At 38.5% G+C, this 13,382-nt stretch overlaps 1 protein-coding gene across 1 annotated transcript in view; it reads right to left on the reverse strand.

Moving 5' to 3' along the window:
- Positions 1–13,382, reverse strand: part of CPS1 (carbamoyl-phosphate synthase 1) — a 145,770-nt gene that overhangs the window by 76,335 nt on the left and 56,053 nt on the right. Inside the window, exons 16-17 of the mRNA XM_007470013.1 lie at positions 12,587–12,715; positions 953–1,097 (exon numbers count right to left, since the gene is read on the reverse strand). Coding sequence (XP_007470075.1) covers positions 953–1,097; positions 12,587–12,715 — 274 coding nt within the window. The remainder of the gene's footprint in view (positions 1–952; positions 1,098–12,586; positions 12,716–13,382) is intronic.

Here is a 13,382-nt window from a genome sequence, read left to right on the forward strand (position 1 = left end):
CCCGCGTCCCCTGCACCGGCAGGCGGACCCCCAACCACTGCTCCACCAGGGAAGCCCTACCAGTTCTTCTTATCACTCATAGTCATATAATTCCTTTCCATACGGCTCACATAACCAACTTTGCATTGAAACTGTCCTCTTGAACATCCAAAAGCAACATTAAATCTTCATTCTTGACCTTTCATAGTATTTGCTACAGTCAAAACCAAAGCTCTTTTATAAAATATTTTTGTGCATTAGCTTATATGGTAACTATCATTCCCTTCTTTTTCTTCAACACCAATCCGTCCTTTTTCTTCTGCCCTATAAATCTAAATGTTTCCCAGGGTATGGTCCTTGACCCTATTCTCTTTCCTTCTACACCTATGCCCTTGAATATTTAGTCTATGCTTCCAGCTTCCGCTATTTTCTTTATACCAAGACTTCCAATGACCTTGCATCAACTTCTTTATTTCTATCCTCTTTCCTGAGTTCCAGCTCTACATTCTCCTCTTCTTGAGATTTCCACCCACTTTTAAACTTTAGTGTTTCTAAATCGTAAGTCATCAGCTCTGCCCTCTAGTCTAATCACCTATTTCTATTTACTGTGGCTATTTTCTCATTCACTTGGTGACTAACACCCAGTCTGCTTCAAGCCTTCTTAACCTCATGCCTTACTTCTCAACGCCAAGTCTTACAGATTTTACCTTCACAGTATTGCTTATATTTTACTCCTTCCTCAAATGAAATCAGGATAATAATATCTGCCCTACTTCAGAGGGTTTTTGTGAAGATCAAATTAAATAGGAGAGTATTTTCAATGCTGTAAAATACTATATATGTGTAAAATTTTATCACTAATGTGTATGCTAAGAATAGTAATTTAAAGAAAAGAACTTAATAAAGACTGCCATGAGCCATCAGAGATGTGAGCTGAAGCCATTACCATAATGCTTGAAGATTCCTTGCCTACCTGTATGAACGCCCATGGCATCAACATTTTCCATGCTACAGACAGTGACACAGTTGTCATCAGCATCTCGGACCACTTCATATTCTATTTCTTTCCAACCTGTCACTGACCTCTCCACCAGAATCTGGTTGGTCATAGCAAAGGCCTGGAAATTGGTGACAAAAGACACCGAAGAGTAAGGCAAGGCACTAGCATTAACATGGCTATTTGGCAAAGCGCCCTGGCCTAAATCCTGGTCTGCACTGAAGTCTCAAGCCTAGTCTCCATCCTCCTCTATGCTGCAGAAGGCACAACGTGTCGGAAAATCAGTGAGGTACTAGGAATAGCATTCTTCAGTGAATACGCTTGATTTACATTATTGAGGCTTGCCATTCAAAGTGCTGATATGACATTAAATCAAACTAATTTAGGAAAAAGAGAAAATAATTGAGCAATCAGGCAAAGGGAAATGAAATTATTTTTGCAGCTAGGCTTCTGTGAAAGCAGAGATGTGATAAGTGCAAATAAATATGGAAAAATAAGTCTAAAGATTCTGTCTTTCTCTAAAATAGCTGAGGGTGCTTTGTAAAGAACACACACAATAAAAGTCAGTTGATGTTGATGAGGAGAAGAAAGGAGATGATGATGGTTGTAAACAGTTAGCCAAGATGGCATATGAAACTTGGGAATTAAAAGAACCATACACGACTATTATTATGGGTAATCACTGCCTAAGTGCTTAAATACTGAATCGTATATCATGCCTGCCTGATTAAACAGATATGAATTAGTATAATTATCATTCCTTATTTACTCTGTACCCACTGGTGGGTAGAATGCTGAACCCAAAATCTGAAAGAGATGGTCTCCGACCTTAGGACATTTAGTGGCTGAAAATCCAAGACAAAAATGTCCCTTTGTCTCATAATAAATTTGATTTTTTATGGCAATGATAGTAAGAGAAAGCAACTGGGGAAAGTAATTTGAATTTTTTCAAATTATTAGCAGGTAGCATAATCAAATAATAACTCAATGTAAGTTATTCCGTGATGTGTCTCAACACTGTTTTTTTAACCTCAGCAAACACTACAGGCTCCAGCATGTGCACTTCAAAATGTAACACATTTGTCCCCACAGCTACCCATGGTGAGGTTTTCAAAGTGGTTAGGAAACTCTGTGGCCAGTGTGAACAATTTAATAATGATCTATTTGTCATTAGGATAGCCTGCTAATAGAAAAAAAAAAATCTGGGAAACAAAGGAGATGAATCTGAGGAAGGCTTTGCATTCTAATGGAGTAGACTGGACACAAGGACTATTGAGATCATCTTCACCTGCTGCCTCAGCTTCTTCTTTCTCCTTCAAGTCTCAGATTTTATACAAAGATTAATTTAGGGGCCTAGATCAGGTTAATGCAGTTTCTAATAATGCTAAATATAATCCCAAGAGAGTAAGCAGTAGCTTGGGATATAACAATACAAGTCATTATTCTCAAATGAAAAGCTAGGGTTTCAACAAAGAAAACCATTCAATGGCTTACTAACTATTTTAGAGGAATATAAATAATTTAAAAATATCCCATTCCAAAGTTGTCTTCATTGTAAATATTTTTAGATAGCTGAGTATTTAGAATGCTTTCTATACTGTAAAAAATACATTTTTAATTGAGAATAAGTATACATTGGTCACGACTGACAGTAATAATGAGGTTGTTAATATTAAAAACATTGTGGGGGGAGACATACAAGATGGCGGAAGAGTAAGACATGGAGATCACCTTCCTCCCCACAAATACATCAGAAATACATCTACATGTGGAACAACTCCTACAGAACACCTACTGAATGCTGGCAGAAGACCTCGGACTTCCCAAAAGGCAAGAAACTCCCCACGTACCTGGGTAGGGCAAAAGAAAAAAGAAAAAACAGAGACAAAAGAATAGGGATGGGACCTGCACCAGTGGGAGGGAGCTGTGAAAGAGGAAAGGTTTCCACACACTAGGAAACCCCTTCACGGGCAGAGACTGTGGGTGGCTGAGGCAAAAAGCTTCGGAGCTGCGGAAGAGAGCGCAGCCACAGGGGTGCAGAGGGCAAAGCAGAGAGATTCCCGCACAGAGGATTGGGGCTGACCAGCACTCACCAGCCCGAGAGGCTCGTCTGCTCACCCGCCGGGGCGGGCGGGGCTGGGAGCTGAGGCTCGGGCTTCGGAGGTCAGACCCCAGGTCAGACCCCAGGGAGAGGGCTGTGTTCACGCAGCCTGAAGGGGGCTAGTGCGCCACGGCTAGCCGGGAGGGAGTCCGGGAAAAAGTCTGGATCTGCCTAAGAGGCAAGAGACCATTGTTTCGAGGTGTGTGAGGAGAGGGGATTCAGAGCACCACCTAAACGAGCTCCAGAGACGGGCGCGAGCCGTGGCTATCAGCACAGACACCAGAGATGGGCATGAGATGCTAAGGCTGCTGCTGTCGCCACCAAGAAGCCTGTGTGCAAGCACAGGTCACTATCCACACCTCCCCACCTGGGAGCCTGTGCAGCCTGCTACTGCCAGGGTCCCGTGATACAGGGACAGCTTCCCTGGGAGACTACACGGTGTGCCTCAGGCTGATGCAATGTCACACCAGCCTCTGCCTGCACAGGCTCACCCTGCATTCCGTACTCCTCCTTCCCCTGCGGCCTGAGTAAGCCAGAGTCCCCTAATCAGCTGCTATTTTAACCCTTTACTGTCTGAGCAAGAACAGATGCCCTCAGGTGACCTACATGCAGAGGCGGGGCCAAATCCAAAGCTGAACCCCTGGAGCTGTGGGAACAAAGAGGAAGGGAAATCTCTCCCAGCAGCCTCAGGAGCAGTGGACTAAATATCCACAATCAACTTGATGTACCCTGAATCTGTGGAATACCTGAATAGACAATGAATCATCGCGAAATTCAGGCAGTGGACTTTGGGAGCAATGATATATATATATATTTTTTTCCTTTGTCTCTTTTTGTGAGTGTGTATGTGTATGCTTCTTTGTGTGATTTTGTTCCTATAGCTTTGCTTTTACCATTTGTTCTAGGGTTCTGTCTGTCTGCTTTTGGTTTTTTTTAGTATAAATTTAGTACTTGTTATCTTTGGTGGATTTGTTTTTTGGTTTGGTTGCTCTCTTCTTTCTTTCTTTTTTTCCTTTTTTATTACTTTTAAATATTATTTTTTTTAAATTATTTTTTATTTTAATAACTTTATTTGTTGGTTTTTTTCTTTCTTTCATTTTCTCTCCCTTTTCTTCTGAGCTGTGTGGAGGACTGGGTCTTGGTGCTCCAGCCAGGTGTCAGGACTGTGCTCTGAGGTGGGAGAGCCGAGGTCAGGACATTGGTCCACAAGAGATGTCCCAGCTCCACATAATATCAAACGGCGGCAGTTCGCCCAAATATCTCCATCTCAATGCTAAGAACCAGCTCCACTCAACAATCAGCAAGCTACAGTGCTGGACACCCTATGCCAAACAACTAGCAAGACAGGAACACAACCTAACCCATTAGAAGAGAGGCTGCCTAAAATCATAATAAGGTCAAAGACACCACAAAACACACCACCGGACACAGACCTGCCCACGAGAAACACAAGATCCCACCTTATTCACCAGAACACAGGCACCAGTCCCCTATACCAGGAAGCCTACACAACCCACTGAACCAATCTTAGCATCTGGGGGCAAGCACCAAAAACTACAGGAACTATGAACCAGCAGCCTGCAAAAAGGAGACCCCAGAAACAGTAAGTTAAAAAAAGTGAGAAGACAGAGAAACACACAGCATATGAAGGAGCAAGATAAAAACCCACCAGACCTAACAAATGAAGAGGAAATAGGCAGTCTACCTAAAAAAGAATTCAGAGTAACAATAGTAAAGATGATCCAAAATCTTGGAAATAGAATGGAGAAAATACAAGAAACGTTTAACAAGGAACTAGAAGAACTAAAGAGCAAACAAACAATGATGAACAACAGAATAAGTGAAATTAGAAATTCTCCAGAAAGAATCAATAGCAGAATAACTGAGGCAGAAGAACAGATAAGTGACCTGGAAGATAAAATAGTGGAAATAACTACTGCAGAGCAGAATAAAGAAAAAAGAATGAAAAGAATTGAGGACAGTCTCAGAGACCTCTGGGACAACATTAAATGCACAAACATTCGAATTATAGGGTTGACAGAAGAAGAGAAAAAGGAAGGGAATGAGAAATATTTGAAGAGATCATAGCTAAAAACTTCCCTAATATGGAAGAGGAAATAGTTAATCAAGTCCAGGAAGTGCAGAGAGTCCCATACAAGAAAAATCCAAGGAGAAACACACCAAGACATATATTAATCAAACTATCAAAAATTAAATACAAAGAAAAAATATTAAAAGCAGCAGGGAAAAGCAATGAATAACATACAAGGGAAACCCCATAAAGTTAACAGCTGATCTTTCAGCAGAAACTCTGCAAGACAGAAATGAGTGGCAGGACATATTTAAAGTGATGAAAGGGAAAAACCAACAACCAAGATTACTCTACCTAGCAAGGAACTCATTGAGATTCGACAGAGAAATAAAAACCTTTACAGACAAGCAAAAGCTAAGCAAATTCAGCACCAGCAAACCAGATTTACAACGAATGCTAAAGGAACATCTCTAGGCAGGAAATACAAGAGGAGAAAAAGACCTACAATAACGAACCCCAAGAAATTAAGAAAATGGTAATAGGAACATACATATCGATAACTACCTTGAAAGTAAATGGACTAAATGCTCCAATCAAAAGACATAGACTGGCTGAATGGATGGAAAAACAAGACCCGTATATATGCTGTCTACAAAAGGCCTACTTCAGACCTAGGGACACAAAGAGACTGAAAGTGAGGGGATGGAAAAAGATACTCCAAGAAAGTGGAAATCAAAAGAAAGCTGGGGTAGCAATTTTCATATCAGGCAAAATAGACATTAAAATAAAGACTATTACAAGAGACAAAGAGAACACTACATAATGCTCAAGGGATCAATCCAAGAAGATATAACTATTTTAAATATTTATGCACCCAACGTAGGAGCACCTCAATATATAAGGAAAATGCTAACAGCCAAAACAGGGGAAATCGACAGTACCACAATCATAGTAGGGGACTTTAACACGCCACTTTCACCAATGGACAGGTCATCCGAAATTAAAATAAATAAGGCAACACAAGATTTAAATGATACATTAAACAAGAAAGACTTAATTGATATTTATAGGACATCCCATCCAAAAACAACAGAATACACTTTCTCTCAAGTGCTCATGGAACATTCTCCAGGACAGATCATATCTTGGGTCACAAATCAAGCACTGGTAAATTTAAGAAAATTGTAATTGTATCAAGTATCTTTTCCGACCACAATGCTATGAGACTAGATATCAATTACAGGAAAAAATCTGTATAAAATAGAAATACATGGTGGCTAAAAAGTACACTACTTAGTAACCAAGAGATCACTGAAGAAATCAAAAAGAAAATCAAAAAATACCTAGGGCTTCCCTGGTGGCGCAGTGGGTGAGAGTCTGCCTGCCGAAGCAGGGGACACGGGTTCCTGCCTCGGTCCGGGAAGATCCCACATGACGCGAAGTGGCTGGGCCTGTGAGCCATGGCCGTTGAGCCTGCACGTCTGGAGCCTGTACTCCGCAACGGGAGAGGCCACAACAGTGAGAGGCCCACATACCGCAAAAAAAAAAAAAAAAAAAAAACCTAGAAACAAATGACAATAAAAACACAATGACCCAAAACCTATGGGATGCAGCAAAAGCACTTCTAAGAGGGAAGTACATAGCAAAAAATCTTACCTCAAGAAACAAGAAACACCTCAAATAAACAAACTAACCTTACACCTAAAGTGATTAGAGAAAGAAGAACAACAAAACCCCAAAGTTAGCAGAACGAAAGAAATCATAAAGATCAGATCAGAAATAAATGAAAAATAAAAGACGCAAACAACAGCAAAGATCAGTAAAACTAAGAGCTGGTTCTTTGAGAAGATAAACAGAATTGATAAACCATTAGCCAGATTCATCAAGAAAAAAAGGGAGAAGCCTCAAATCAATAGAATCTGAAATAAAAAAGGAGAAGTAACAACTGACACTGCAGAAATACAAAGGATCATGAGAGAACAGTACAAGCAACTATATGCCAATAAAAGAGACAACCTGGAAGAAATGAACAAATTCTTAGAAATGCACAACTTTCCGAGACTGAACCAGGAAGAAATAGAAAATACAAACAGACCAATCACAAGCATTGAAATTGAGACTGTGATTAAAAATCTTCCAAGAAACAAAAGCTCAGGACCAGAGGGCTTCACAGGCAAATTCTATCAAATATTTAGAAAAGAGTTAACACCTATCCTTCCCAAACTCTTCCATAATATAGAAGAGGGAGGAACTCGCCCCAAATCATTCTATGAGGCCACCATCACCCTGATACTAAAACCAGACAAAGATGTCACAAAGAAAGAAAACTACAGGCCAATATCACTGATGAACATAGATGCAAAAATCCTCAACAAAATACTAGCAAACAGAATCCAACAACACATTAAAAGGATCATACACCATGATCAAGTGGGGTTTATCCAGGAATGCAAGGATTCTTCAATATATGCAAAAAATCAATGTGATACATCATATTAAGAACCTGAAGTATAAAAACCATATGATCATCTAAGTAGATGCAGAAAAAGCTTTCGACAAAATTCAAGATCCATATGATAAAAACACTCCAAAAGCAGGCATAGAGGGAATTTATCTCAATATAATAAAGGCCATATATGACAAACCCAGAGCCAACATCGTTCTCAATGCTGAAAAACTGAAACCATTTCCACTAAGATCAGGAATAAGACAAGGTTGCCCACTCTCACCACTCTTATTCAACATAGTTTTGGAAGTTTTAGCCACAGCAATCAGAGAAGAAAAAGAAATGAAAGGAATCCAAATCAGAAAAGAACAAATAAAGCTGTCACTGTTTGCAGATGACATGACACTATACATAGAGGATCCTAAAGACTCTAACAGAAAACTACTAGAGCTTATCAATGAATTTGGTAAAGTAGAAGGATACAAAATTAATGCACAGAAACCTCTTGCATTCCTATACACTAATGATGAAAAATCTGAAAGAGAAATTAAGGAAACACTCCCAATTACCACTGCAACAAGAAGAATAAAATACCTAGGAATAAATCTGCCTAAGGAGACAAAAGACCTGTATGCAGATAATTATAAGACACTGAAGAAAGAAATTAAAGATGATACAAACAGATGGAGAAATATACCCTGTTCTTGGATTGGAAGAATCAACAATGTGAAAATGACTATACTACACAAAGCAATCTACAGATTCAATGCAATTCCTATCAAATTATCAATGGCATTTTTCACAGAATTAGAACAAAAAATTTCACACTTTCTATTGAAACACAAAAGACCCCGAATAGCCGAAGCAATCTTCAGAAAGAAAAACGGACCTGGAGGAATCAGGCTGCCTGACTTCACACTACACTACAAAGCTACAGTAATCAAGACAGTATGGTACTGTCACAAAAACAGAAAGAGATGAATGGAACAGGATAGAAGGCCCAGAGATAAACCCATGCACATATGGTCCCCTTATTTTTCAAAAAGGAGGCAAGAATATAGAATGGAGAAAAGACAGCCTTTTCTATAAGTGGTGCTGGGAAAACTGGACAGCTACTTGTAAAAGAATGAAATTAGAACAGTCCCTAACACCATACACAAAAATAAACTCAAAATGGATTAAAGACCTAAATGTAAGGCCAGATACTATAAACTCTTAGAGGGAAACATAGGCAGAACACTCTATGACATAAATCACAGCAAAATTCTTTTTGACCCACCTCCTAGAGAAATGGAAATAAAAACAAAAATAAACAAATGGGACCTAATGAAACTTAAAAGCTTTTGCATAGCAATGGAAACCATAAACAAGACAAAAAGACAACCCTCAGAATGGGAGAAAATATTTGCAAATTTAGCAACTGACAAAGGATTAATTTCCAAAATTTACAAGCAGCTCATGCAGCTCAATAAGAAAAAAGCAAACAACCCAATCCAAAAATGGGCAGAAGACCTAAAGAGACATTTCTCCAAAGGAGATATACAGATTGCCAACAAACACATGAAAGAATGCTCAACAGCATTAATCATTAGAGAAACGCAAATCAAAACTACAATGAGATATCATCTCACACCGGTCAGAATGGCCATAGAAAGAATAAATGCTGGAGAGGGTGTGGAGAAAAGGGAACACTCTTGTACTGCTGATGGGAATGTGAATTGGTACAGCCACTATGGAGAACAGTATGGAGGTTCCTTACAAAACTACAAATAGAACTACCATACGACCCAGCAATCCCACTATTGGGCATGTACCCTGAGAAAACCATAATTCAAAAAGAGTCATGTACCAAAATGTTCATTGCAGCTCTATTTACAATAGCCAGGAGATGGAAGCAACCTAAGTGTCCAACATCGGATGAATGGATAAAGAAGATGTGGCACATATATACAATGGAATATTACTCAGCCATAAAAGAAACGAAATTGAGTTATTTGTAGTGAGGTGGATGGACGTAGAGTCTGTCATACTGAGTGAAGTAAGTCAGAAAGAGAAAGACAAATACCATATGCTAAGACATATATATGGAACTAAGAAAAAAAGAAATGTCATGAAGAACCTAGAGGTAAGATGGGAATAAAGACACAGACCTACTAGAGAATGGACTTGAGGATATGGGGAGGGGGAAGGGTAAGCTGTGACAAAGTGAGAGAGTGGTATGGACATATATACATGATCAAACGTAAAATAGATAGCTAGTGGGAAGCAGCCGCATAGCACAGGGAGATCAATTCAGTGCTTTGTGACCACCTAGAGGGGTGGGATAGGGAGGGTGGGAGGGAGGGAGACGCAAGAGGGAAGAGATATGGGAACATATGTATGTGTATAACTGATCCACTTTGTTATAAAGCAGAAACTAACACACCATTGTAAAGGAATTATACTCCAATAAAGATGTAAACAAAACCAGAACACTCACTAACACCATACACAATAATAAACTCAAAATTGATTAAAGACCTAAATGTAAGGACAGGCACTATAAAACTCTTAGAGGAAAACATAGGCAGAACACTCTATGACATAACTCACAGCAAGATCCTTTTTGACCCATCTCCTACAGAAATGAAAATCAAAACAAAAATAAACAAATGGAACCTAATGAAACTTAAAAGCTTTTGCACAGCAAAGGAAATCATAAACAAGATGAAAAGACAGCCCTCAGAATGGGAGAAAATATTTGCAAATGAAGCAACTGACAAAGGATTAATCTCCAAAATTTACAAGCAGCTCATGCAGCTCAATATCAGAAAAAAAAAAAAAAACCCAATCCAATAATTGGCAGAAGACCTAAATAGACATTTCTCCAAAGAAGATATACAGATTGCCAACATGCAAATGAAAGAATGCTCAACATCACTAATCATTAGAGAAATGCAAATCAAAACTACAATGTGATATCACCTCACACCAGTCAGAATGGCCATCATCAAAAAATCTACAAACAGTAAATGCTGGACAGGGTGTGGAGAAAAGGGAACCCTCTTGCACTGTTGGTGGGAATGTAAACTGATGCTGTGACTATGGAGAACAGTATGGAGGTTCCTTAAGAAACTAAAAATAGAACTACCATACGACCCAGCAATCCCACTACTGGGCATATACCCTGTGAAAACCATAATTCAAAAAGAGTCATGTACCACAATTTTCACTGCAACTCTATTTACAATAGCCAGGACATGGAAGCAACCTCAGTGTCCATCGACAGATGAATGGATATAGAAGATGTGGCACATATATACAATGGAATATTACTCAGCCATAAAAAGAAACGAAATTGAGTTATTTGTAGTGAGGTGGATGGACATAGAATCTGTCATACAGAGTGAAGTAAGTCAGAAAGAGAAAAACAAATACCATATGGTAACACATATATATGGAAACTAAAAAAAAAAATAGTTTCTGGAAAACCTAGGGGCAAGACAGTAATAAAGATGCAGACATAGAGAATGGCCTTGAGGGCACAGGGAGGGGTAAGGGTAAGCTGGGACGAAGTGAGAGAGTGGCATGGACTTATATATACTACCAAATGTAAAATAGATAGCTTGTGGGAAGCAGCCACATAGCACAGGGAGATCAGCTTGGTGCTTTGTGACCACCTAGGGGTGGGATAGGGGGGGTGGGATAGGGAGGGTGGGAGGGAGAAGCAAGAGGGTGGAGATATGGGGATACATGTATATGTATAGCTGATTCAGTTTGTTATAAAGCAGAAACTAACACACCATTGTAAAGCAATTATACTCCAATAAAGATGTTAAAATTTTTTTTAAATTTTAAAAATAAAATCATTGGGAACATCTAATGTGCTAGAGGAAAAAAATGTATACCTTCACAAACATGTCTTTTCTTTAAATACATGATTCAGAAGTCCAGATGGAAATAGGGAACATTTATATTAGGTATGTTTCCCTTTTGGGGTTTTTTTTTGGCAGCTTTAGAAAAACTCAATCCAATTTGTAGACATGTACGTTTGTCATTACAGTTATTAAAATACATTTAATTTTATTTGTTTGTTCTCAAAATCTTACGTCAACAATTCAAGGGCTCATTCTTTTTCACTCTAAAAAGTAAATAATGATAAAGGTATAAACTCTGCTTGATATTTACTCAGCACCCCTAAAAACAGCCATTACAGTAATTCTGTCAGCTTCACATCCATAACTGCTACACGGAAAGTTACATAAGCCTCTTTGCCCACACACATATTCATTCATTCAACAAGCACTTACTGAGCCCCAGTATTGCAAGGCACTGCTCTATTCTGTGGGAGTAGAGTGTGGGCAAAAGTCGCTGATTTCATGAAGCATGATTTCTGTGTTAATTTCTAATTTATTTTTTGGAGCACATCTTAATTTTCAAGATCTTCCCTTTAATACTTAAGAAAAGGAGTATTCAGAAATAAAGTGATTTTTATGTAAATGGTAAACACTCAGATTTCACTTTTGCTTATATATGTGTGTGGCAGTTGGCAGAGTAATCACTCATTCATAGTACTAAGAGGTTTATATTGTATATATGTTAAACACCTGAATTTGAGGTAAAGCTAAACTACTCAATGTGTTTTATTTCCCTTACCGGATGTCATCCATGTCTTATTGTTTCAAAAGATAATAGCAAAATGGGACATTATATTGGTTTTTTTGTTAAACCACTAAAATATATTTTAGCACGATGGGTGTTTTGGAGCAGATTTTGTAGCAGAGGGAGATGGAACTGGATTGACTGTCTATCAATGAAATCAATAGACAGTACAGTAAAGACGAACTTTGGGTTAATGCTATGTTCCAGTGTAAGTAATTGCACTGTATTTCCCTTTCAAAAGTGTCATCTCTTGGACAACAATTTAGAGATGTGGCAGTGATTTATAAACAGAGAAAAGGTTATTTCTTATCTACATAACTTTCTCTAATTGAAAGACCATATCAGGGAGTTTTCTTGGCTGGTCAGAATTTGGCCTGTGGAAATACATACCTTTGTGCTGAGGTCCAGTAAGGTCTCCCTATTAGGACAGATGCCTGAGCCTAACCCGCCCAGGGCATAGGCAGAACGGATCATCACCGGGTAGCCAATGGTGTCTGCCGCCTTCAGTGCATCCTCAGTCTGTCAACAAGAACAAGGACTCAAAGTTTTAAAAGCTGACAGTAGAAAAGACCAACCAAGAGAGTCTGGTAATTCAGGTAAATCAGTTTATTTGGAAAAAATGACTATGGAAATGTTCTATTATTCCCTCATCTCCTTCTGAAAAAAAGTGTTATTTTACAATTTTTAAGTTAAATTTTAGAATTTTTTAATATACAGTGAAGGCTCTTTTCTAACACCTTTGGGGTAAATTTTATTTTGCAATATAAAAAATAAAACAATGGCCAGAGGTGAGATAGTTGCCATTAATTTGAGAATGGGAGCTATACTGAATTTTTAAGTTCAGTTTAAAAGTCTTCATCTCTTAACAAAACAAGGTTTTCTACTACAGAATCTAACTTGATATTACTGCAATAAGCCATTAGGAATATTATATAGAAAGAGATTTTTCATTTTTCAAGTTCAGTCAGAGAGTAGTCTCAGAAACTTGGGATTTTTTTTTTTTTTTTTTAACTTACAGAATACAGCATATGTTGGCTATATTTTTCTGTCATGGAATATTATTACACTACCAATGGGAATGTAATTATACCTTTCCCATATGCTTGTTTCTCATCCTAAGGAAGCAAGGACATAATTAAATCTGGCAATGAAAGAATAAATATATGGCAGGAGCTTTCCACATGTT

This window comes from Lipotes vexillifer, unplaced genomic scaffold, assembly GCF_000442215.2.
Source record: "Lipotes vexillifer unplaced genomic scaffold, Lipotes_vexillifer_v1.1 scaffold138, whole genome shotgun sequence".
Classification (NCBI taxonomy): Eukaryota; Metazoa; Chordata; class Mammalia; order Artiodactyla; family Lipotidae; genus Lipotes; species Lipotes vexillifer.